The sequence below is a fragment of the Nothoprocta perdicaria genome, unplaced genomic scaffold (assembly GCF_003342845.1).
Source record: "Nothoprocta perdicaria isolate Ctin4 unplaced genomic scaffold, notPer1 scaffold_134, whole genome shotgun sequence".
Classification (NCBI taxonomy): Eukaryota; Metazoa; Chordata; class Aves; order Tinamiformes; family Tinamidae; genus Nothoprocta; species Nothoprocta perdicaria.
The window spans coordinates 2,197,272-2,221,883 of NW_020454472.1; the positions used below are offsets into that span (position 1 = coordinate 2,197,272).

The window sequence follows — 24,612 nt, forward strand, 5'->3', positions numbered from 1 at the left end:
CAGAGGAAGAGACTGTTATTTAAAAATATGCCAAGCACTCAACAACACTAGAGTTAATACCAAAGATGAAGATTCATATTCATCAAAATTTCTGTCCACCAGTAGAAATTCCTTCAAAGTCAGGGAAGAAATTTATTTCGATAGAGTGCCAAGACCTGCTGATAGCCTATTAACAACACTGAGAAAAGCAGCATGAATCCCCAGCCTCCCAAATCTATCTTGGCAGCTCAATCGCAAATTTTAGGTGCTAAATGAGATGGGTAACACAAGCAATAATTGTAATAAACAGCGYCAGCCTCTTCCCACAGGAAAATAAGTTCTTTTTGCTTCCACTCWTTCCTCCTTGCATTATCTCCAGTAGTGAGAGAGATGGCTGCATCAAATCAACTGGGACTTGTGCTCTTTGCTTTTATTCATGTTGGTCTTAAAAGTAGTTGTCTCTCTAGTAGCCAGCAAAACATCATTCAAATGGTCTATAAACCCAAATGAGATGCCAAAAAAGCATTCAAACAGTAGCTTGCACTTGTGTGTGCCCACATCACCTTATTTTTACTTGCTGTGAGCCCAAAAACCTAAGTATTTCCTACACTGGAGAAAAACGTGATCAGCTGGTGAAACATTTCACCTAAAATGATTTTAGCGAAGTGAATTTTAAGACACAAGGCAGTCAGARAACACTACTGCTGTGTGGACTGCATAGAGTTCCAGAAGAAACGAGCAAACAAATCACACATAATATAGTTTGCTCTATACAGTTAACACCAGACACAGCTTGAAGGAAACCTTCTGGTGAAAGGGTCTCCTCGGGAGGAAGTGCTGGGCAGCGCTTTGCAGGGCACCTTGTTCTCACGTTCCCTTGGAAGCCTGGCTGGGGCAGAGCAGCATTTCAGAGCTTGCTGCCCGRGCACTATGGTCTTTTAACGCACGCGGTGGATTCATTCGCACTGACTGCCATTTGTGGCAACCTCCATACTTACCATCCTGGATTTAATCAAGCAAATACATCTATGAGAACATTTAAGCAATGACTTTTAAGTGAGCCTTGGGGCAACCAAAAGTTCTAATTTGTGCTTTTTTTTTTTTTTTTTTAAAGATTTTTATAATTCTCTCTTCTTATTTCACATCTAAAAACTTTTAGTCTCATATTACATGACCAGCTTTCACAGTGTTGACAAGCTGTTCATACCATCCCGTAGGAGATGGCATTAGGCTGTCTCCCACTTTTAGGCCAAGAGAAACCAAAGTTCTTGTAGAGTCAGGGCTTGTTCAGGTCTTACAGAAAGCAGTAAAATTTTTTTGTTGTTGTTGTTTGTGTTGATTGATAAGTGACAGGTTGGGGAAAGGGGAATCCAACACAGGCCTATCCATATGGTCTTGATTCAAAAAAGCACCATATCAAATACTTGAARATACCCCCATGCCTCAGGGCTGTGGTGAACCTAGGTCAAAATAAAGGTTATAAAATGGTAGGGGAATATATTTGAACCATAACAAGAGTCTGCRAGGTCCTAAGTACCAAATGTGGCCACTACACTCAGGGAGGGAACAAGAAACAAAAGGAAGTTGTGGCCTGCCACAAAGGGCTCCTCCAGTACAGCGGAGCRGGCTTCCGTTTCCAGAGAGGACAAACACAAATCCCAAACAGAGCTAACAAGTAGAAGAGCAAATCTGCTTCAAACACATCACAGAGAGCATCACCTTGGTCTGTTTGCAGGAGGATTGAATCTAGCTCTCCCATTATTTACTCAGCAAGTTCTTTGCTTTACACGTGGGACTCAAGCCAAAGATTGCTGCACCTTTTAACACGAATGAAGAAAAAAAGGGGGGTGGGGAAGAAGCATTTTCCATTTTTCAGCACCTGAAGGGTAGAGACAGCACAAATACAGTGCAGGGCTGCTGGTGAGGAATAACTGTACGTCTCTGAGAGCAAACACATTGACACGATGACTGCCCTTAGAAAAGGCTCAGTACAGAAGACCAAAACATTACTGTGGGAACAATAAAGAAAACTTACCTGTAAATACAAGCAACAATTAAAGTAATGACAGCAGATGATGTATTACCTGATATCTGAAAGATCACATTTGTTTCCAGCAATGGCCATTACAATATTTTCAGGACCATGTTCTTTTAGCTCTTTCACCCATTTCTTCAAAGTATGAAAGGAATCCTAAATGAGAAAAAGTAAATTAAAAAAAAAAAAAAAAAGAAAGGCTAATAGCTTCATTTCCTTCTTTTTTTTTTCCCCTCCCCCTTCCCTTAAAGTTAGAAGAACCCAGCTTTGATGGTCTTAATGCAATGATAATCTCATAGATCACAAGACCAAAAGAGGATCATGGCAGCTATATAATCTGTTTCTCAAACTTCAAGTCATGAGATTTCCTCAAATTAATTCCTGCTTGAACCTAAAAATTTCTTAATAAATAAATGCTGACTTGTAAATTTTCTCTTCTGAAGAAACCACTCAGTTCATTCATGGTTGKCTAGTAGCTAGTTTCTTTCACTGTTAATGTGAGCTTCACTTGTCTGCTTTTAATTTCCAGGCAGTGGATTATCATCTCTGCCCCTGTCACCCTGTCAGCAGCATCCACGGGGCTGTGACCTCCACCAGCATTTCCAGCTGTGGCCTGGTAAATCTCAATTTATTCTAACCAAAGAGCTAGGTGACAGTTTACAGTACACAGCTCAGTCCTTATAATGCTTTACAAGATTAACTATCAGGCTAGCAACTATTTAAATTAAAAAGAAAAAAACCTATCAGATGCTTCTGTCTTCCTCCTGCTTTCTTGGCAGTTGCAAGAGCACCAGGGCGCAGCAGCGGTCACCATCATCAGCAACAGGTCCTTCCACTTACACCCCACAGACCYAACTCTGCCCTCTCTGCCTACTAATAAATAATTTAATTTGCAGGAAAGCATAAAAAAATATACGTGAACCATCTCGATCATCCCTCTGTCAATGCCTCCTCTAACTCAACTTAATCAGTGGGAAATTCTTTTGAAAGCAGTGAAAACTGAGTACAGTTAGAGCTTCCCAGCCTCCTCTGTCTGAAAAATGAGCAAAAAACTGTTTATGAGCTGAAAATACAACTTTAATTCCAGACTAATATTGTTGAGAAAAGGTCAGAGACTTATTACTTCAGTACTGCTTTTCAAAATAAAGCAGCCATGGAAGACCTCAGTTTCTCACTGCAGTCGTAAGACTATACGTGTACTTTAAAATTATTAATTTTAGAAGCAGTAATAGGTGAACAACAGAATTTTTGTGCAGCTAATAAGCGTCTAGCTGCTTTTTGTAGTAAAAATTCAATTTCATTCAGAAAATATTAGCTATTGGAGAAGGGCTATTGCAAAGTATCATGCTGCCTACGTAGTCAGAGGAAGTTCAAAGCAACTTCTCTGAAAAGTAGTCTCTAAGCTTTGTCTGGAGAAATTTTAAATAACATAGTGCTTTATATTAAAATTTTTGAGGCAGCTAGGAACATGCATTCAAATCCACACAAACGACTCATGAACAGGAATTAGCAAATAAGTGCTTCTATAGTTTGAGCTAATGAAGTTTGAGTCAAAATCCACAAAATCCAGGTGGAGCAGGCAGCATATGGAAACAGTGAAAGTCTTACCTGCTTGGTGATATCATAAACTATCACAGCTGCTGCTGAACCTCTGTAGTACATTGGAGCCAGAGAATGAAACTGTTAAAGCAAATCCCCCCCGGGAAGAAAGAACAACATGAACAAATCAGAGCAATAAAYCACATTTTGCCAGGTCACAAAAACATAAGACAAATGGACCACAAACTTTCATCCAAAAGAGAAGAGCCCTCTTTGGTGGCTGCCAATGTCTTATTCTCCTTAAATCCCACAGAAACAGACCTCCCTTATCTCCTGGTGCTCTCCATCCCACTGCAGTTACCTRATTTGCACTTCCTTGTTCAATGCATCTTTTTCGTTACAATGTTTGGACCGTGAACAGAAGTTTTCATGTGAAATTCRCCTGTATTTGGAGCCATACCTGACAATATGAACGTCTGACACAGGTRAAAAGGAAACGTTTGCATTTTAGTTGTATTGCACTGCATTCAGCTTGGGGCTGAGTTTTATAAAAGGCAGCAAATCACTCAGATAAAAGTAACTTCTAAAAAGGCTACTAGCACCTGTCAATTTTAGATATCCTCAGCTATAATATGCATTTTGAAAACCACAGATTCTGGTAAATTAAGTGTCTCTTCATCTTTCCTCCTCCCCAAGGGAAACAACCTTAAAAAAAAAAAAAGCAATCAACACGTTTACTTTAAAAAACAGCTTGCCAACAAGCAGCATAAATCTCATAGTTTGCCATGGCTAAGCAGCTGGTTTAGAATTTGAGCTTATAATCACACACTGACAGGCAATCAATAAGCATTTCTGCTGATTCACCTGCATCTATACTTAAGGCCACCAAACAAAAAGTCTTTCTTGCTAAATACATTTAGTCTCACTGTATTTACAGAGCCATTTTGCACATTTTTGTTTGCACAGAGAGTGATCTGTAAAATCTCCATATAAAGCTGTGGCTACCCGGACTAACCAGGGTCAACCCCTAACTCAAATGTGCTGCTAGGGCCTGATAAAGCTGTGAATGGGCACGGACCCGTGTGCTGCATTCCCACCCCTGCAGATTTACAGCAAGACATAATTTTGCCTCACAACTGTCCTTATAAACTGGCCAGTGAGACTTAGGCAGCACAAGTATCAAGGAAGCTTCCAACAGCAGCTCCAGGATGTGCACGTTCCCCATCATTTGCCCATCATGTTCATTCAGTCCTAACTCTGAAGTTTTTTTTTTTACGGCAAAAGCAAGCAGAAATGCTATTTCCCTTTATTTCACCCCTAATTTTTTTTGGTGTTGTAGTTTGGCACCACGTGCCTGGTTGTGAGGTGCTCCTCAGAGCTCACGCGTTCTGGCTCAAGGTCGGGGAGCGCGGGCGCCCGCTACACCCCAACCAACCCCGACACACAGGCGGCTGCTCCCAGGTGCTGCGGAGAGAGGCAGGTCACAGAGCTCGTTAATAGGAGAAACCAGCAGGAAGGCACATGAGTAAGAAAGGGACATCCATCAGGAGGCTAGGGCTGAGGAAAAGGCTCTCGTGCAAGCTGAGCAGATGTGTGTTTCCTGGAGTGGCTTTAGGACCTGTTAAGTGCAATAAATTCCAGAATTTTCAGCCTCCCAGTCCACTGCCGAAGTTGCCCGTGTGCTACGTTAAAGCACCCTGAATATTAGGGAGCATATTTGTGCAGGGTAGATCTGACTTTTCACTGTGTATACAAACCCCTCCCAGCCTGTAAACTTCTGGAAAAACATGTCACTGCCTTGGCTTTAACCTAGATTACAGGGCATTCACGAGCTGACAAAGAGCTCTCAGATAAACGTAACCACGCTTCCCAGGCAGGCTGGGAAGGCAAACGCACATGCTTTGAATGCCATTCGTGCTGGCCTGGAGAGCTCAGGAAGAACCTGCCCAGCTTCCTGGGAATTTCTCCCTGTTGTTCTTTTGAGTGGATCACAGAATAGTAAAAGTTGGAAGGGACCTCTAGAGATCATCTAGTCCAACTTTCCCACTCAAGCAGGGACACCCAGGGCACGGGGCACAGGGCRGCATCCAGGCGGGTTTGGAAGATCTCCAGAGAAGGAGACTCCACAGCCTCCCTGGGCAGCCTGTGCCAGGGCTCTGGCACCCTCACAGGRAAGAAGTTCTTCCTCACCTGTCACTTCCAGATGACATGAATCCTTTCCATAGCATCTGTTTCGTTGATGAGTATTGCCAATGTTAGTGGCATAGGGGAAAAATATGAACAAAAAACCCCTCTTGTACTGGATGCTGAACAAGGAGTTTTTAAAGGAATTTGAATGTAAACTAACATATTTTTGGTAGGCCTATTTAGATGGATTAGATGGATTCCCAGACTAGCTCACTGTGCGTCAGAGCAGCCCCAGCCTGAGCTAGAAGGATGGAATGAGAAAGTCTGGAGAAAAAGGAGGAAAGATAGGACCAGAAGCAGCTAGATTCACATTCACATCCAAGCCAAACCCCCATAGCTCCACACTTGCAGAATTGCTTTGTGCACATCTTTGCAGATGCACCCGATTTCCACAGTCATTTTTTACCCCTTTTCTCCTGGAATGAAAGCAGTAATCATTTTAATCAGTGCTGGTAAATGCCAAAACAAAGAACTTCTTTTAAAAGATTTCGGGAGATATTTTTAAATGCCATTTTGGTGAGAATTAAGCACTCGAGCAGCATGTTGCTTTCCAGTAACAAACACACYGAATGAAAGCACTGGGCCCGTTCCTCCTGTCAGGAGGCAAGGGGCGAGCAGAGGTGCAGCACACAGGAGGGAAAGCTGCTCTGCCACSTGAACCAGAGTCACCTACTTAAACACTCCAACGCCTTGAGAGCTCGCAAGGAGGGAGGGGAAAACACTGCACAGCAGCCTCAGAAAAGCCARTGCCTCCAAAAGCACCACGGACTCGGTAGTTGTTGGCAGAACTGTGATGTCCCTGTTCTGTTGTACTTTGAAATAGTTCAGTGTAACCTGAAAGTGAGCGAGTAGCAAATACCAACAGAAATCACTGCTGTCCCTGACAAAACAGAGTTCGACGCTCTGCAACGCGGAGTGAATCAGCCAGGATGGAAGAATTGTACTTGAAAATAACTGTCCCCATTAATAACACACTCTTAGCAAATGTGCCTTATGAGTATGCGTTTTCAAAGATCACAAAACTATCAGTAAAAATGTTATGCAAATAATAGAGCAGGGTTTTTTTTCTCTTTTTCTGGCCTAATTACCTAAAGGGAAAAAAGAAAAAGAGAGAGTAATGCAAAATTAATTAAATGGATGCAGGATCCTAATGTGCACATTTTTCACCTGCCAAGGACCAAATGTGGGACAGAAGCCGAAAACAAGCGACACACAAAAAAGCAGTTCCCAAAATTAAATCTCCCGGGATGACCTTCCATAAGCTCCAGTCTCCCTAGCCTCAATTTGCTGGTTCAGTATCTCTGTATCCAATAATTCCCAAGCAAACGGGGAGAATGGGAGCAGTTGAAGACTCGGGAAAGCGCCCGAGGCCCCTCGCGCCTTTCTCCCCACTGCTCCTCTGTGGCAGCTTCCCAGCCTCCTTCCCAGCCCGCAGGGGCTCCCGGCCAGGCTCCCGGCGGTTGCCCGCGGCTGCAGTCTTGCCTTTGCCAGGCTCTCTCCCTTTCCAGCTGAGCTGACCAGAGGGCACCTTTCTCGGCATCTGGTCCGGGCTGGGCTCACCTGTCCTGCCTGCTGCTGACCCGATTTGCACCAAGCATTTCAGACCCTAAGCAGCATTAATGGCACTTCTCCCTTTCTCACGGCTGCATTGCCACCCCCTGATTAGTATTCACAGGCTGCTTTCCTTCCCTATTTCCAAAAATCATCCATAACTTTACACCACACATTTTTCTTATGAGTCACAGGGTGCAGGCACTTGCTATTTATACCACTGATTCTCCTCCTACTGCTTCATCCTTCATCCTACCATTTTCCACAGTGTCCTTCTCGACACTGCACCACGAGCAACTATCACTAGCAGCTCACCAAAGACGGAAGGTTTAAAGCTCCATCTCCTTCAGCAGCCAAATCCAGCCTGACAATTTGCACCTAAGTGCCAAGGTGACAACCAGAGAATCCRGATCCATTCCCAGCACCCATTAGGCTCTTCTGCTTCCGTAGGGTCTGATGGCGACTCGCACGGCTGAGCTTGCTAACCCATACATTGCAACAGCTAAATTTTAGGGGAAGACTGTCCAATTCAGCAGCTGTATTCAGGCTGAAAGGGCCACTCCACTGTAAATAAAGAACCTGCTTGAACAGATACACACATAGCGAATAACAAAACGAGTGACTTGTGTAACTTGGTGCAGTCTTTATGACTCTTCCCTACAGCATCCTATATGGCATAGGGCAAGTTTCACACGGATTGCTGAAATGCTAAACCAGGTGCAGGGCATCTTTTACTTGCACCCTGCCAGCCCTGCTTTCATTTTGCATTTTCAGTTCACTCTCTCTACCTCTAAGGAAGAGGTTTTGAGGCCACAAGCCTGTTAGGAAATTTYCTCGGAAAGCCAGTCCCCTTTTTCTCTCAAGGTCTGACTAGGGAGACACAGTCTTTACAGTCCTGCATCAGCGAGCATAAATTTAGTCCTACTCTGTGTACAGGCAAGTTCAATACGACCAGAGGGCAGCAGTGGCTCTGGTCTGACTCCAGCAATATTGGGGGGTTCTGCAACCCCACATCTCGCTATCTCATTGAAGTCAGCAGAAGCTTTGCGCTTTCAAAGTGAATAAAATAAAAAATAAAATAAAAAATAAAAAATAAAATAAAAAATAAAATAAAATAAAAAATAAAATAAAATAAAAAATAAAATAAAATAAAATAAAAAATAAAATAAAATAAAAAATAAAATAAAATAAAAAATAAAATAAAATAAAAAATAAAATAAAATAAAAAATAAAATAAAATAAAAAATAAAAAGTAAAATAAAAAGTAAAATAAAAAGTAAAATAAAAAGTAAAATAAAAAGTAAAATAAAAAGTAAAATAAAAAGTAAAATAAAAAGTAAAATAAAATAAAATAAAATAAAATAAAATAAAATAAAATAAAATAAAATAAAATAAAATAAAATAAAATAAAATAAAATAAAATAAAATAAAATAANAATAAAATAAAATAAAATAAAATAAAATAAAATAAAATAAAATAAAATAAAATAAAATAAAATAAAATAAAATAAAATAAAATAAAATAAAATAACCAAGAGCAGTCAATAATTTACCACCTATATAAAAGCTCTACAACATTTTGCCGCCGCAAGCAGCCTGGGGCCTGGGCCCGCAGAGCCCGCGCAGCCACTCGGCCACCCGGGGCTGCCCTGCCCCTGCCCTGGGTCCCGCCGGCCGCTGCTGCCTCCCTTCGGCTTCTCGGCTGGGGGTGACGGCACCCACGGCCCCTCTGGGGGCTCCCATATGGCTTAACATATAGGCAATCCCTATGGGCACAGCGGGAAAGGGTGAGCTGCACAGAGCCACAGGGAGCGGGCACGGGGCTGGCGAGCACCAGCGGCGGAATAAAGCTGGAGCGTTTCCACGCGGTGCTTATCCAAGCCTTGGACTACGTTTCAATCCCATTTTTTACAAGCTGCTCTCTGACTATGTACGCAGCATCCAAGTGGCCAGGCCAGACCCCTCAGCAGCTCCTGGCCCTATGCCAGTGGCTCACATGGGCAAAAAACTCCACAAAAATACACACCCCAACCCACAACTGTACCAATGCTACTAAGTGCTGAGGCCCAACACCTGCTTCTGTGGCCAGGTCAGCTAAGTGCCCACATGGGAGGAGTGAGAAACCGCCACCACTGTGTCCTCTCAGCGCAGCCCTGCAGCGGGGCCTTGTCCCGCCGGCATTCCGGATCCCACGGCTCTCGAGCCGCTGCCTGATGCTCCGCCCAGCCTGGGGCAGGAGTGCCCCGTTCTCCTCTTCTCYGAGGCAGTGGCTGCCAGTAAACAGAAAAGCTGGTGTGTGTGAAGAGATGCAAAAGAAAAAGCCAGAAACATCAAGTAGATTATCATGAAATACAGGCTTCTCACACAGAAGCAGTAAAGGGAGGGATACAAAGTTCCCAAAATTCCCAGCTGGCAAAGAGTGAAGGGAAACACATTGTGCATGAAAGCCCCTATTGGATATAATACAGTATTTCCCCTATTGGATATAATACAGTATTTTATTACCTGGGGTATTTTTTTCCCCGACACAATCTGCTTCTCAAGGGAAATCCTTGCATTGGGTGCACACTAAGCTGTGGGTTGCCATCACTGTCACTCAGATGAAACCATAGGGCAAAATGAAGGCTGTTTTTATTGCACAAGTAACTCAAGTCATCTGTACTTGCTAAGCCCCCTCAGGACAGTCTAGTTTCAGTGGAAACATCTGTGAGCTAAATGATTAGGTTAGCAAGGCTAAGAATTGTTGACCTGTTCTCGTCTGAGGCAGAATCCACACAGCAAGCCCCAAAATACTCAGGTACAGGGTTTTGCTTTTGGAGAGAAGTCAAGTCGATGCAATTGGATGTCACAGCTGAACCATTTCCAATGGTTCTGCTGCTCCCAGACAGCAAGGCCCTATCCCTCCTCTCACCCAAATCCCTGCCGTTGTGGCCTGCCACTTCCCCTTTAAGGAGCACTTTAGATATTACACTTTAGGTATCACCCCTAACTGCCAGCTCAGGAGAAACCCGATCAGGACTGCTGCACACACCGGCCTTCCTGACCCTGTGCCCCTGTTCGACCATCAGGACAGCTATCGAAACTCAGGGAGGACTGTAAAATGCTGTTGATATCTCTACTGGTCTTTTACTGGAAATGAAACAACAAGAAAGAAAAAAAACAACAACAGAAAGTCAACAACCAACAGCTCCCCCYCCCCCCCATCCTGAAACTAATTCAGGGTTCAAACTGAGCTCAAGCACGTGCGGTTCCTTTTCTTAAACAAAACATCCCAGAGTTAAATACAGTAAATTTTAGAAGGACCTACATATATATTCCTGCCCAGGTACCATAGCCCTCAGGCTCCGTAACTAGTCTGCAATATTCTTCAGCTGGCAAAATGGAAAGCTGGCAGCCACCCCAGCTATTCAAACAAACCATTGTAATTAGAAGCTACTTGGGGCATCATGAACCAAAATATATGCTAATAAAAACATCATTAGCTAACTTGTGAAGAGACTGCTCTTAGGGGAGGCAATCTTCACTAGCAATAACACAATTGCAGTGGATTTAAGTCCTGAAGACCAGGGTAACAATCTAAGGGCTGATAGGGGTGGGCAAAAAAAAAAAAAAAGAGAGAGAGAGAGAGAGAGAGAGAGATGGAAAGATGGAAGAAAATTGACTTTTTGAAAAGAGTTGGGTTGAGAGAAGTGACACTGAAGGAACAAAGCAAACAAGCTAACTGGACAACACACCAACACAAGGAAAAGCTGAGGGATTTCTGAGGGATTTCTTATATTTTTGTGAAGTGAAGCTGCTGGTTTAAGGTTCTCCCTCCCCAGGAAGGTGAAGGGCGAGACGAAAGGCTCCCCCAGCTCCCCGTTTGTGGTCAAGGGCAGAGCATGTTCCCGGCACGGTGCCTGGCGAGCCGGGCGGGAGCCACGCRGGCTGCCCCACGGCGAGGCCCACAGGACACGCGCTCCACGGGAGCCCCTTGGCTCTCCCCTGCCCGCTGCGCCGCTGTCATCGCGCACGAGCTGCCTTTGCTCCTTGTTCCCTCCCAAGTGGAAATTCCAATTCTTTCCTGACTCTGGCTGCTTCCAGTGCTTCAAAAGAAAAGGTATCCTGATATCTATATGAACCAGGAGTTACCTGCTCTCCGTGACCAAGCTCTGATTGCCTCGCCTGAGTGTTAAGTTTGTTGAGGAATCCCAGGTATTACGACAAGTTTTATAACTTTTTATAACTATAGTTAGTTACAGTTTATACTTATATAGTTATTTAGTATGTATAGTATATAATACTATATATGTATTTATATATAGTTATAGTTTATAGTTATAAAATTTATAGTTATAAAACTGTGAGTTATAAAACTATATCACGAACCAACATTTCTGAAGGCTTCCCCAGTCGCAAATGGATTTTGAATGCAGATCTAGCACCTCAAGGGGGTGCCRAGCGCTACCAGCTCTTTCCCCTCTCACCTGTGCTTCCCGGTCACCCAGTACAGGACTTGTTTTCAGGAAGAGCCGCGTGAATTCCCACAGTTTTTCCCTCTTGACTAAGACAGCCAGAGCGCCCACTACTTCTCTCGCAGGGTTGTTTAAAGAAGGGTTTGTGACTCAGGCATTTCCGAAAGTGGCGGCAGACTCTGCTCTCAGCAGTGGTGGGTAAGAGCAGAGAGCGAAGCTCTGCCCCGAAAGCAGCAGACCAGGGTCTGCCTGGGAAGCAAATCTGAGCAGCACAGGAGCAGCAGCCAGGGAAACACCGAACACCCCGACACCAAAGCCCTGTGCTTGGCCTTGTGTTCRGGAAAGCAAAGGCTTTGAAAGGCAGGGCTTTGAAAGAGCAGAAATGCTAAATACAGTCATCAGCACAATAGACAATAAAAATGTCAAGGAAAAGGACAGATTTATCACTAGAACATGAATCTTCACAAAACCATCTGTTAAAAATAGCAACAGGTCTGAAGTGTTGTGTGGCTTGGAAGTTTTGGGTAATCATTGTTGCTCAGAAGACAACTAGAAAGAAATTAACAGTGACAGGAGTTTGATCTTGAATAGCAGATGAGAAAGAGCAATGTAAGGAGTCAGAATAAACACCTAGTATCCTTAGCTGTAAAATGGGAATATTTCTAGGCTGTCCCCTCATCCTGGGACACTGAGTTCCTTTGGTGAGTGCTCACACCCATCAACATTATTTACTTTTTCACCCCAGATTCCCAAGGCTTTAGTAAAGGATGAGGAATAAGTTGTGCAAATAGAGAAGAAAAAGATGGTCCCTGGTTTAAAGAGGCTACAGGATTATGCGTAAAAACTGTAACACGGTCTATCTGGAAGAGATGCACAGCAATTTAGCCGGGTTTGTGGCAGACACTGCTCGTCATCAGAGGATTAAAAAAAAAATGGAGTGCAGATGATGTTTAACTGAAGCATATTTTTGGAAAATAACTAGCTCAATCAGATCRAGAGGAAACATAAGGGACTGGATAGGAAGGATGAATTTTGTGTCCATGAGTCACAGATTTCCTGCTTCAAATACAGGATCTTTTAGCATCGTAAAATAAAACTTACTAATATGCACCCACTTCAAAAAGCTAGTGTACTTCACACGTTCTGAGATTCTCAAGACCATGTGAGAAACGTAATAGTTGTTATATCTAAATCTCAAGAACTGAGTTGTGTGTGTCAAAGAGCTAGTAGGAAAGCAGAAAACAGGGTGGGGGCAGAGATAGAAAGACTATAAGGAAGAAAACACAAACCATGGCAAAGAAAATGGACCCTTTGCTACCCATGACTCCACAGACACTTGCCATATTTAGTCAGTTAGCTCCAGATTATGCAGAAATGGARCAAACAAGATTCAGGGGAAGGGAGGATGCTGTACTTGAAATATGTTCTTAAAGATCCCTACTCCCATCATAAGTATCATATTGAATGGCTAAGAGTAAATGGATTTCATCAAGCACACTTCATATCGTCTTGCATATTGCAACAAGCACTTCCTGCACTTAAGTGCTGTTAACAGCAAAAATCTCTATTGCTCACAGTTCCCATGCAAGGTATGGGGAACACAGTAGGATGTAGGACCCACATTCCAGTAGAAATAAGCATCTATTTTTTTTTTCCCTATCCTAAAACAAGAGTAAAAGTTACCTTTTTTCTAACAGCAAGAACAGTTCAATTTCACAAGAAACTTTGAAAATACTTCAAAATAGGCACTGTGCATGGCTTTCTCCAYGTCTTTCTAATGTCCCAAGACAAATGGGGGCATATATTCACGGAACTCTACAGCCAGCCTATTATTGAATATTGCTGCCATTAAAACTATTTAAAAAAACATATATATSTGTGCCCATATTCAGTGCCCCAGTTTTGGGCAAGGCTGGAGTCGCCGCCTGCGTTCAGCCCAGCTGCCAGGCTGTCTACTAAACACATCGGGCTCCTTCCAACATGAATGAAAGCTGAAACACGTCAGACTGACGAAACAATAGGTGGAACGGCCCAACTCGTGGCTGTTTGCACACGAGCCAAGCTGTGCTGAGGGCAGGGCCTCATCCGATTCCCATGGCACGGCATCAGAATCACACAGAATCACAGAATGTTCAAGGTTGGAAGGGACCTCTAGAGATCATCTAGTCCAACCTTCCTGCTCCAGCAGGGACACCCAGAGCACGGGGCACAGGGTGGCATCCAGGCGGGTYTGGAAGATCTCCAGAGAAGGAGACTCCACAACCTCCCTGGGCAGCCTGTGCCAGGGCTYGGTCACRCTCACAGGAAAGAAGTTCCTCCTCACMTGGAGATGGAACTGCCYRTGTTTCAACTTACACCCATTTCCCCTTGTCCTGTCACTGGCCACCAATGAGAAGAGCTTGGTCCCTTCCTCCCTACATTCCCCCTTCATGARCTTATACATGTTGATCAGATCCCCTCTCAGTCTTCTCTTCTCCAAGCTGAACGGGCCCAATTCACTCAGTCTCTTCTCTCTTCATACGAGAGACGTTCCAGTCCCTTCACGAYCTCAGTCGCTCTCCGCTGGACCCTCTCTAGGAGCTCCATGTCCCTCAAGAAGACCAGAATCTGGTCAGAGGTGACATCCTCAGGTTGGGAGGGCGTGAAGAGGAAGTCGAAAGGCTCAGAGGGCTTCATGAGCCAACACGCTGCAGGAGACGCGGACAGCAAGAACACACTGCAAAATACTCACTCGCTCCTGACCAGCTGTATCCCAGATCAGAAATTTATGAAGCTCGTTCCCACAAGGCACAGTTTTAGTCATGAAGGATGCTCTGCAAAAGAAAAGTTACAGCCACATCTTTGTTTACTGATAATCCCAGATAGAGATGCAACAGAAATTCCTAAGACTAGCAGTGTTCTACTTATGCTACCTACYGACYTTATRCAGTTTTGCTGAGTTAAACTAGGGAAAAGGAAACCCTGAGCTCTTGATAAAAGCATCCTTAGCAGGTTAAGCACATAACACATAYACATTTATTTTTAAAATATGTTTATTTTTCAAAAAGCAGGGGAAAAAAAGATGGTTGTTCRTGCCCGGGCCCAGGAACACTAATGCTCCTGCCATTCACATGTATCTTCTGCTGCTCGTGAGCTCCATCTTCTCGGAGCCGCACACCTGGGAAAGGCAGCATCACACCATGGAATGAATGCTTTCATCTCTGCTAAACCTAGGAGACTGGGAACGTATCTAACTACCYATTAGTCTGCACCAGCCAAGGCACCTGCTGAAATGGTAAACAAATGGAAAAGACTTCACCCCTAAATGTAGAAATTTTATAGCCTCTTGGGTTTTTGTATTTATTTATCTATTTTGATTTGCCTGTGTTTCCCCCCTGTATTTTTCAAAAACTTTAGGGTAGAAAGTTAAAAATCTACAGGGTCTTTGTACATTACAGCATTTGAATTGAAAGCAGGTGGAGAGACACCCCTGGACTCTCCTACAAGCTTACAAAGATGCATTCAATACAATGCACTGTCATTACAAAAGAATCCAATTACACCAAATGACACAGAACTGATCAAAGCATTTCCTGGGGACATGCACCAGAGCTTCCCTCTCCAGTCATCTGCAAATTGTTCAAATTAAACAATGCTGCATTGCATTTAGAAATATCAAATAAGGCAAGAAGAGCAGTGTTTTCCTTGGTTGGTTTCTGGGTGTGTGCTTTTCAGCTGTCATGCTCCTTCTCGAAGTATTAAGCAACACTTCACAGCTTCAAAAACAGGAACTTCAGAGCATCAGCAGCGGTTATAGATTGCAAGGATCATATTTAATACATTTGGTTGTTTTGGAGAAAGAAAAGAAAAAAAGAACTTATGAACATAGTTGGCTTTTATGAACACCAGTGGGTAAACTAGCATTCACATTTCAATCCCCAAAAAGAAATATATTCCTCTGTTATCATGAGAAATAACATCTTTTTTCATGTGAGTGCAAGATACTGACTTAGTAACATGGGGGAAAACGGGTGAYGATGATTTAGAACTAAAGGATCACTCAAATTCTCATCAATTCCTTCACTGCAGACAAGCGTCCTTCAATCAGTAACACTTTTCACCATGCACTTCCATGCATTTAAAGGTAGAGGTTTGCAAGAAATCCTCTCACTCCCTGCACAACACATTCCAACAGTGCAAGTCCTCCACAGAAGATTTAAATCAGCTATAACACACAAGAAAGATCGACCCTTCCCATCCAAATTACTCCTTTGTAAACAATATATACCAGCTTCCTCCACCATATCAACTATTTTCAAAATTTTCCAGGTAATTACGTACTAGGGAGATTTGTTCCTAAAATGGTAAAAAGAAAAGATTTTGGAATTAAAGCTAGCTGCATGACTAACCGGCTCCTGATGGTCTATCACTCAGAAGCCTGGCAGTTTTATGAAAAGCAGGGTTGAATTAATTATATTTTGTTTAAATTGCATTATCCTGCCTTCTAAAGACAGGGACACGGTGACGCATTCCAAAGGCAGATGAAAACATAGCCACCTCTGGAAGCAGACACTGTTAAGATGCCAGCTGAGAATACCTGCAACTCAGAGCTGCTGGAAGCTACCTTTAATATTCCTCCAGCCATTACTTGGTAAGATATTTTGGTAACCATGTAAATCACAGGCAGTTTGGGTTGTTTCTTCAAGCTCCAAGCTTCAGATCCAGCATTTCACTGACTAACAGGAACTAAAGTGATGCAAAACCTAAGGTCCTATGACCTAGGCATCATCTCAAGTGGGAAGCTCTTGACGGATAAAAAGACACTGTGTGAATAAGAGATCAAGCTCTTTTTATATGATGAATGAAGAAAAATATGCTAAATTAAAAGGACAATAGCAATAATGGATTTCTAGGATTATTTAGGTTTTAGCAGYTTTCTTATTTTAGGGACAAAGGGAGAAGGTTATTTTTCTGTTTGAACTAAAGGAAATCCAAAACAGCTCTACATTTACTTCAGTGCAAATGAGCACACAGTTTGACCTCAAGTCTTTCTTCTGTGAAAACCAAAGGAATTGGTCTTCACCTAGMCCAATTGCCTAACTGCTGAGGTACCCAGAAAGGAAACATTCAGTGGGATACGTGCTGTTGTCACCCCGGGAGCCCCCGGCACATACAGTACTGACCTGTGCCAAGCGGGAAGCGAGCCAAGCAGCAGGAAGGCATGGCCCTGCACACCAAGGTAATACGGAGCGGTGAGCACAGCTCCAGAGGAGAGGGGCTTCTGGAGACACCAGAAAACCCCAGACACCCAAGAAAGACACCAGTCACCCCAGAAGAGAGAGGGCACGGCTGGGTCATCCTCTCTATCATACACTGCAGTAGGGCAGGCTGAGGGGTGCTCTGTGTTACCAGGCGCGGGAAGGCAGAGGAGACCGGGGCCACCCAGGGCACGCTGAGCGGCTGCGGGAGGCGAGGGGAATTACTGGAGTCTGAACGGTTAAAGAGAGATGATGAATTGCACAGAAAAAGACAACACGCAGTTACCCACAACCTTGAATTCATCAGGAAAAAAGACTTCAGCTGAAGACAACAGAATTAAAAGGAACATATAGAGGAAAAAAAAGAAAATACAATGCTGGGTACTTACCCAATGGTGGGACTAATATTGTGATCAAAGTGGTCCTGAACAAATCGACAGACTATGCTGGATTTCCCAACCCCAGTATCCTGGAAGCAAAGGAAAGCATGACAGTGAATTCAGGGGAGCACAATGCCAGTATTTCACTTAAGGAAATAGTCAAACGTTAATGTGTGAGGAAGTCTTATCCACAGGTGAGAGGAGCAGGTTAAGCATTTGAAAAGAAAAGGCAGTACCCGGACTATTTAACCGTCACCAACATCTCCCCGGCTCTCATCCCTACATTCCCTTCTGCTGAAGTCTTGTACATTCTGGGGTGCATTTTATGCTCCTGTTGCAAAGACTGCAGTGATTTGCCCATAGCCATTTACCCATGCAGGAAGAGGAGCACTGCACACATGGAAAATGAACACGTGGTACTTCACCCACGCAGCAAAGCTGTTGTCCAGAGAAACAACCTCAGCGAGACCGTTGCAAGGGTAACCCAAGTATCCCTCCAAAATAAAACGGCCAACCTTTCCATACGCTAGCTGTACAGACTTTGTGCATCTGATCCTTTCTAGGGCAAGACTAACAAGCAAGCTTGGAAGAAGCTTCACAGAGACTTTAACTGGTTTGGGTGAGGCAGGACACCCCGAGATGCACAAGTGTCCCTAGGCAGACTGCGCTACGGGGCCGTGGGAAACCAGTGTATTTCAATGCAGCACAAGTTGCTCGTTGCCCTGAAGTGGGGCAGCCGGCTTCTGTCTACAGTCCCCTAGTCCTTCCCCTCAACCASTACGGAAAAATAATACCAGTCCTAGAATCACATTCGGAATTGCTTCCGGAGGGAGGAGGGCAGCAGGGGAAGCCTGGTATTATTCAACAATGCTATTTTAAGCACTTAARATACGAACAGCTTCCCCAAGAACCCAGTGCTTCCCAGTTTCTCTCTGCTGTCCCATGAAGCCTCAATGTTAGGCAGAAAACATAAATTACTCGGRCACTTAGAAAGGAAAGAGAAAAGCAGCCATCGTTTCATCGCCCATAGAACTGCACAAGCCTCCTTGGAGACAAAAAGGATGCAAGCAAATCAATGGTGACCTTTCCAAGACATGAGCAATGACAAGCTGGGGCCCAAGTCATTAAAAAGTCATCGGAAACTTTTCCAGTAATCTCATCAGAATTCTTCGTGAGGACTATCTGTAAGCTCCATCGTATCCATCGTGGAAGACACTGAGCTGATCTACACAGATTTCTCCAAAGGTGGCAAGGCAAGAGCACATCTCGTTCATGGCACAGAATAACATAGGAAAAGAAGAAAAAGGAAAGCCTTTGCCCTTGCTGTAAACCATTCTGCAATCTTTAATCTTCTCAAATATGAAAGAAAAAGGCAGCACTTAACATCCCTCCTCCCTGTGCAAATGAATCTCTATCACCACTGCGAGTATTCTTTATGTACAACACATATTAGAAAATTGTCATTGAAATGCACTTAAATGTAATTTAAAGCAGTCCTTAGCCTGCTCCCAAGCCACAGTGAATGCTCAAGCCCCACTGACAGCTGTTTATCTACCGAGTTCAAGCAGTACACAAACATCAAAGAGAGCAGCATATTTCAAACCAGCCCAGTAGCCTTCGACGAAGAGCAGCAACACATCCTCTTGCCATTCCCAACTCTGGCCTCTTGCTATTCCAGCTGCCATCGCGGCACAACGACTAGACCAGATCAGCACCGCACATTTTTCTAAAAAASATCTCTGTGCTGATCCTGAGAACCTAATTCTGATTCCAGACTTAAACATTCTGGACAAAACCTGAAGTGTCACTCAACATATGAGAGAAATTCCATTTCCCTCTTGGGGAGTCACTGTTTCCTCCGTGGTTCTCCAAATTAGACATAGATCCCCCTATGATGAKGCTTTACTGCCATACACCTTTTTCTCCTCCTTTATAGGTCGCTAATAAGGGCAACTGCAATTAAATCTCTTTACCAAGAGGGAGGGTCTTGGTCTCTGCCAGGGATGTGACATCAAGTGCAGACTAAAGCAGAGTTCATTTTTAGGAAGCTCCTACATCTTCAGCTTTCAGGTCACGGCACTTATTAACGTTTCACGCTAACTCTTCATATCCAATTGCCTCAAAACTAATAAGGAACAGAGAATCACAGAATCACAGACTGGCTGAGGCTGGAAGGACCATCTAGAGCTCATCTAATCCAACCCCCCCGCTCCAGCAGGGACACCTGGTGGCATCCAGGTGGGTTTGGAAGATCTCCAGAGAAGGAGACTCCACAACCTCCCTGGGCAGCCTGTGCCAGGGCTCTGCCACCTCACAGGAAAGAAGTTCTTCCTCACATGGAGATGGAACTGCCTGTGTTTCTACTTTCACCCATTGCCCCTTGTCCTGTCACTGGCCACCACTGAGAATTTTGGCCCCTTCCTCCCTACATTCCCCCTTCAAGTATTTGTACATATTGATCAGAACTCCTCTTAATCTTCTCTTCTCCAGGCTGAACAGGCCCAGCTCACTTAGTCTTTCCTCATAAGATAGATGCTCCAGTCCTGTAATCACCTTTGTCGCTCTACATCGCGATGACTGCTTTGCTCCTTTTTCGTTAAGGAATTTTAATGAATTTGTCATGCCACATGTCTAGGTAACAGTCACACATACAGATGACATTCTTTAGTTCTTAAAGTTCTTCATTTCATCAGATTTTTTTTTGTGTTTTTTACTCTCTGTAGTCTGATTCTTCTGTTTCACCCATGGTAGTACATATGCAACATCCCAAATGTTGCATCCAGGACAAATATTCAGCTCCTGTAAAGGGCCACAGCAGTATCGAGATGAAAGGATTTTACAAGTTTCAGCAACTGAGAATAGGCACCCAAGGGTTCTGTGGTACTTTGAGGAACAGATCATGAACTTCTTCAGAAACACCCTTATCCATGGGAAATCCACAGGCTTCAGCACTATGCCAACTGATACATAAAAACTAAGAGAAAACYACTCAAAGAAAGGAAAAAGTATATAGTATTTTTTTCCAAATGAAGATGTTCTTCATATGTTTGCGTGAAGCAAAAGGTAGACGGAGTCATTTGTATCACCAGGAGAATATTCAGAGAAGTCATTCATGGGACCACTCTCCTTGCTTCTTCATAAGCCTTCGACGCCACTTGCAGAATATCAGTTATAAAGTGCTCTGTACCAAGCAAGAGGGCAGGGGGAGGAAGGAAAGCAATAGAAATGTCATAGCAAGAAATGAATTCTGGTTAAGTACATGAAAAGCTACCACAGCTTCAGAATCTTCCACTGGTTGGCAAAATGGATATGAATATTTAAAACAGATGTTCCTGATAAAAACAAGGAATCAATATGAGCATGAGCAGTTCTTTTCACCCTAGAAGGGCATCATCTACTCCTCCAAAATCCTTTATCCTTTAGATTTAGGTGTGAGGAGTTTAAGAATCCCAGGATGGAGAGCAGCACACCACAAAAACCAGCCTTCCCACCCACATTCCTACCCCATTTTGCTCTTTTCATCTCACAGCGCTGTAAAGATGAGACTACGTCTCAAGCCAGCAGAATTACAGGATACTGGCAACCAATTTGCAAGCAAACAATTCAGATGCTGATTTCTTCTGGTCAACTTGCAGCAGCATGGAGGAAGATCTAAGAAAAGACACAAGTTCAAATTGAACAATACAGAAAAAAACACAAAATAAAACATATTCTTATTACAAATAGGCAATTGTAATTCCTCTCTCTTCTCCATTGTTCCAAATGTCTGCAACTTGGTAAGAATAAAATAAAAAAATAAAACTAATGAAAGAAAACTTAGCTCTTTAGTTTAAATCTGGATGTCTCATTTCTACCTTTGCATAACTATAGGCCTCAGCACTTTTCTGAATCCAGTAGAACTATACGGCTCTGTAAACGCGTCCCTGATTAGGGTTTTATTATTTTGCCTGACTATTATAAGGGCTTTTAATGGATTTGGATGGGTCAAGCCCTAACACGTGAGCAAACTCAACTCTTCATGTAAATTTTATTTACATCCAAATTGGAGTAAATGTTAAAAAAAAMCACACACAAAAAATCAATGACTAAATGGCAGTCCTATCATTATGCATATTGCTGCAGCAGCTATTTTATTCTTGTCTATGTGGTATGTTTCTATGCTGTGTTAACAAGCAAGTCTTCTTTAATATATGTAAAACCAGATAAACTATGCAAAAATCCTTTTTTGACTCTAGGGCTTTGTGAATGCAAATAAAAGCAGAATGCCATACAGCATTTCACATGAGAAAGCAGCATGCTAAGAGCAAACACACTGAAGAAACTCCCTCCTGTCCTCCCACTTCCAAAGTAAAAAGAAAAAAGAACATCTGGCTTGTAATCACTACAGATCTCATGACTAACTTCCCAGTTCAGCTTTAAAACGGAGGTTGGATCCCCTGCTCATGAGTACCACGAAAATCTGTGTGCTGAAGGAGAGGTGATGTCTCTCTAAATCAACAGAAGGATAAAATACTTAGCTCCATTTGTAAGGATGGGACATCTGCTGTTGACTTAGACAGTGTCAGGAGGTGACCCACAGTATCTCAATCTGTATCAGTTTTTACAAAATTAAAAATATCTGTCCCTCCAAAGCATTTTTTGTAATCACTGGGATTCACTGCAGCATAAGCTACAGGCAGATGTCTCAYTTACACTGCCCGGCTTATAACATATGCTACTCATATATCACAAAAAGAATGACGACACCCTAATAATCTAGTGGGTATTAACTCTGAGCGTTCAGAAAAAGCAGACAGAGCACGTTACTTCCCAACAATAATATTAACAACATTTGAAAGGGATGATTCCTCAGCCGCTCTTTCTAAGCGAGAAACCTTCTCCAGGCCCCGCGTGGCTCCTGCCGACCCTCGYGCATCCCTGTCCCCCAGGGGCGGATCGCGCGGGGCCTTCCCGGCAGGTCCCCTGCTAATGCCCCTCTGTGCCAAGGCCTCCCAAGCAGTGGGGGGCCCGGCCCTGCCGCTGAGGGGCTGCGGGGGGGAGCGCGGCCGGGCTGGGCGAGCGGGGTCCCCTGCACGCGCCCCCTTGGCGGCTCCTGTCGCAAAGCCGCTCGCGCCCGTGAGGAGCCAGGCAGAGGGCAAGTCCACGCAAACACCCCAAGGCTTCCTCGGGTCACGCTGGTTCCACAGGTGCAGCGAATACTCACACGGGCCAGCCACAGCTGGCGTCAAATGTGCCCCACTGATGATGCCCACGAGGTGCTGCTGCCCTGGGTCACCACTCTACCGAGAGGGAAAAGAAAAAGGCCGTATCCAGCACCAGGGTACGGAGCAACACTCTCGTGGGAAAGGACCTGACCCCAGCTCAGCCAGGACATTGGCATTGAAATAAGGAACAATTCCTGGCTTTCAGGCACACGTCCGTGCCACTGGACAAACCTCTTGGCTGGCTCCTTACTAACTGAGAAGTAGCAGCGGAACCGGTTCATGCTCAAGATTTTCCAAGCTAACTTCTTGGCTGTGCCGCTGTGACTCCCGGCAGCAACGCGGTACATGGGAGGCAGCGGCCCTTGCCTTGCCAGGGGGCAGGACTTTCATCGGGGGAGTAACTACGACGTAGAGATGAAAACATTTCAATGGGGATGAAGTTGCCAAGAAAGAGAAAAACGTCCTCCACCTTCACGATGGGGTATTTTAAATGGAGAGGAAACAAAATAAAACCAAAAGCAGCCTTCAAAATCTCTGTGAGKGGTGGGCTGGCAATTCGGAAGAAGATGGGGATAGATTATACTTCAAGAGAAGAAAAACAATCTTTGGACGTGTTGGTCCTTAACTCAAAGGCAAGGTTYGAGTACAGCAATGCTACATCTTTTAACTTCCAACTGGAGGTAAAATACTAAGCAGCTATCCAAAAAACCAACACTACAAAGCTCTGGCACGTGCAGCCTGCTCTAGTCCTCTGTGCTCCCCATTTACATTTTAGTCATTACTCAGGCGATCAGATGCAGGCAGCACTGCAATATTTTCCATGTCTTACTAATCCAGTTCCAGCTGCTCTGCAAGGCTGGGGCAGGCAGCTAGAAGAGCATCTGAAACCGCCTTTGGATTTTTATCAACTGTATGAACATACAAGGAGAGTTATGCACCTCAGATCCTGGATCATAGTTTCCAAGGGCAGTATTTTAATCCAAGAATCATTCCGCCCTATAAACTGTTGCTAGCCTCAGACACGACCTTCCCTGTATTTGGGTATCACTTCTCTGAAGACTCTCCTATAAGGAGAAATAACGCCTTTCAGAGGGCCTGCTGGACAYTGCCCTGGGAACTCATCTGCACCCGCCAAGTGCCAGGCTTGTCCCAGCGAAAAGGCAGCTGCTCAYGGGGAGCGATGCCTAAGAAGTAAAAATACCTTCTCCCTGTATTCGTTTTTTCCATCTGTAGGATGTATCAAGTGAGCAAATCCCACCACTGCATAAGAACGGAGAGGAAAATACAAGAGGAGCTCTTCACGCGGGCAGTTTGGCTCTAGGCTGCTCCAGAGCAGCGCAGGCCGAGCTGCTCTGAGGCCACCTCTGCAGTCAACACGAAGCTCATGCAGGACAGAGAATTTTGGTTTTCTGGAATAACATAAATAACAAGAAAATGATAATTCCAGAATGCACAACATGATTATTAGTAGCAATCCTTGTTGCGGATGATTGAATCATCAGGAATCCTGATGATTCCTGATTGCCAAAAGGAGCCTGACTTTCAGCCCCATGGTGACTCTACCACCAAGTGAGCCTTCTCCCCRCCACTCCATCACCACCACCTCCAACCAGCCTCAGCCTTCATTCCTCAGCCCCAGTGCAGTGAGGGGGCTGTAAAGCCTGGCAACAGGGGCTCCCAAGGAGATGGGAGGTGGTCTCCTGCCASCTGCTGCACCGGCCTGCGGGACACGTGCTGGCAGAGCGAGCTCTGAAGCGAGGAACTGGAGCAGAGTTGGCCCCCAGGACCGTGGGTCTTATCAGGTACTTTCCTGAATGAAAGGCACTGCCCCGAAGGCACATAACCCTCCCATTTAATACTGGGACTCGGTTCCTCCGGATCCATGTATAAATGCGCTCATCTTGATGCAAATGTCTTCTTAGAGGGACACAATGATTAGTCTGCAGTTCCTCACTTCTTCCATTCAACAYGGCTCTTCTTCTGGTCAGCAGTCCACAAGGGCCGTATGAGAACAAGTCTGCGTTTGTTTGTCAAGCACCCTCTGCT

General features: G+C 44.2%; 1 protein-coding gene across 5 annotated transcripts in view; it reads right to left on the reverse strand.

Annotated features, from left to right (window-relative positions):
* The window catches only part of RAB31 (RAB31, member RAS oncogene family), a 56,236-nt gene that overhangs the window by 16,169 nt on the left and 15,455 nt on the right, over positions 1–24,612 (reverse strand). For 3 of the 5 annotated variants that reach the window (XM_026033846.1, XM_026033849.1, XM_026033850.1), the window contains exons 1-5: positions 19,916–20,062; positions 17,372–17,451; positions 14,477–14,558; positions 3,623–3,694; positions 2,064–2,170 (exon numbers count right to left, since the gene is read on the reverse strand). In XM_026033846.1, the coding sequence (XP_025889631.1) occupies positions 2,064–2,170; positions 3,623–3,694; positions 14,477–14,558; positions 17,372–17,451; positions 19,916–19,984 (410 nt within the window). In that variant the 5' untranslated portion in view covers positions 19,985–20,062. Of the gene's footprint in view, positions 1–2,063; positions 2,171–3,622; positions 3,695–14,476; positions 14,559–17,371; positions 17,452–19,335; positions 19,488–19,915; positions 20,063–24,612 lie in introns of those variants that run through there. The other 2 variants (XM_026033848.1, XM_026033847.1) reach the window with 2 other exon arrangements.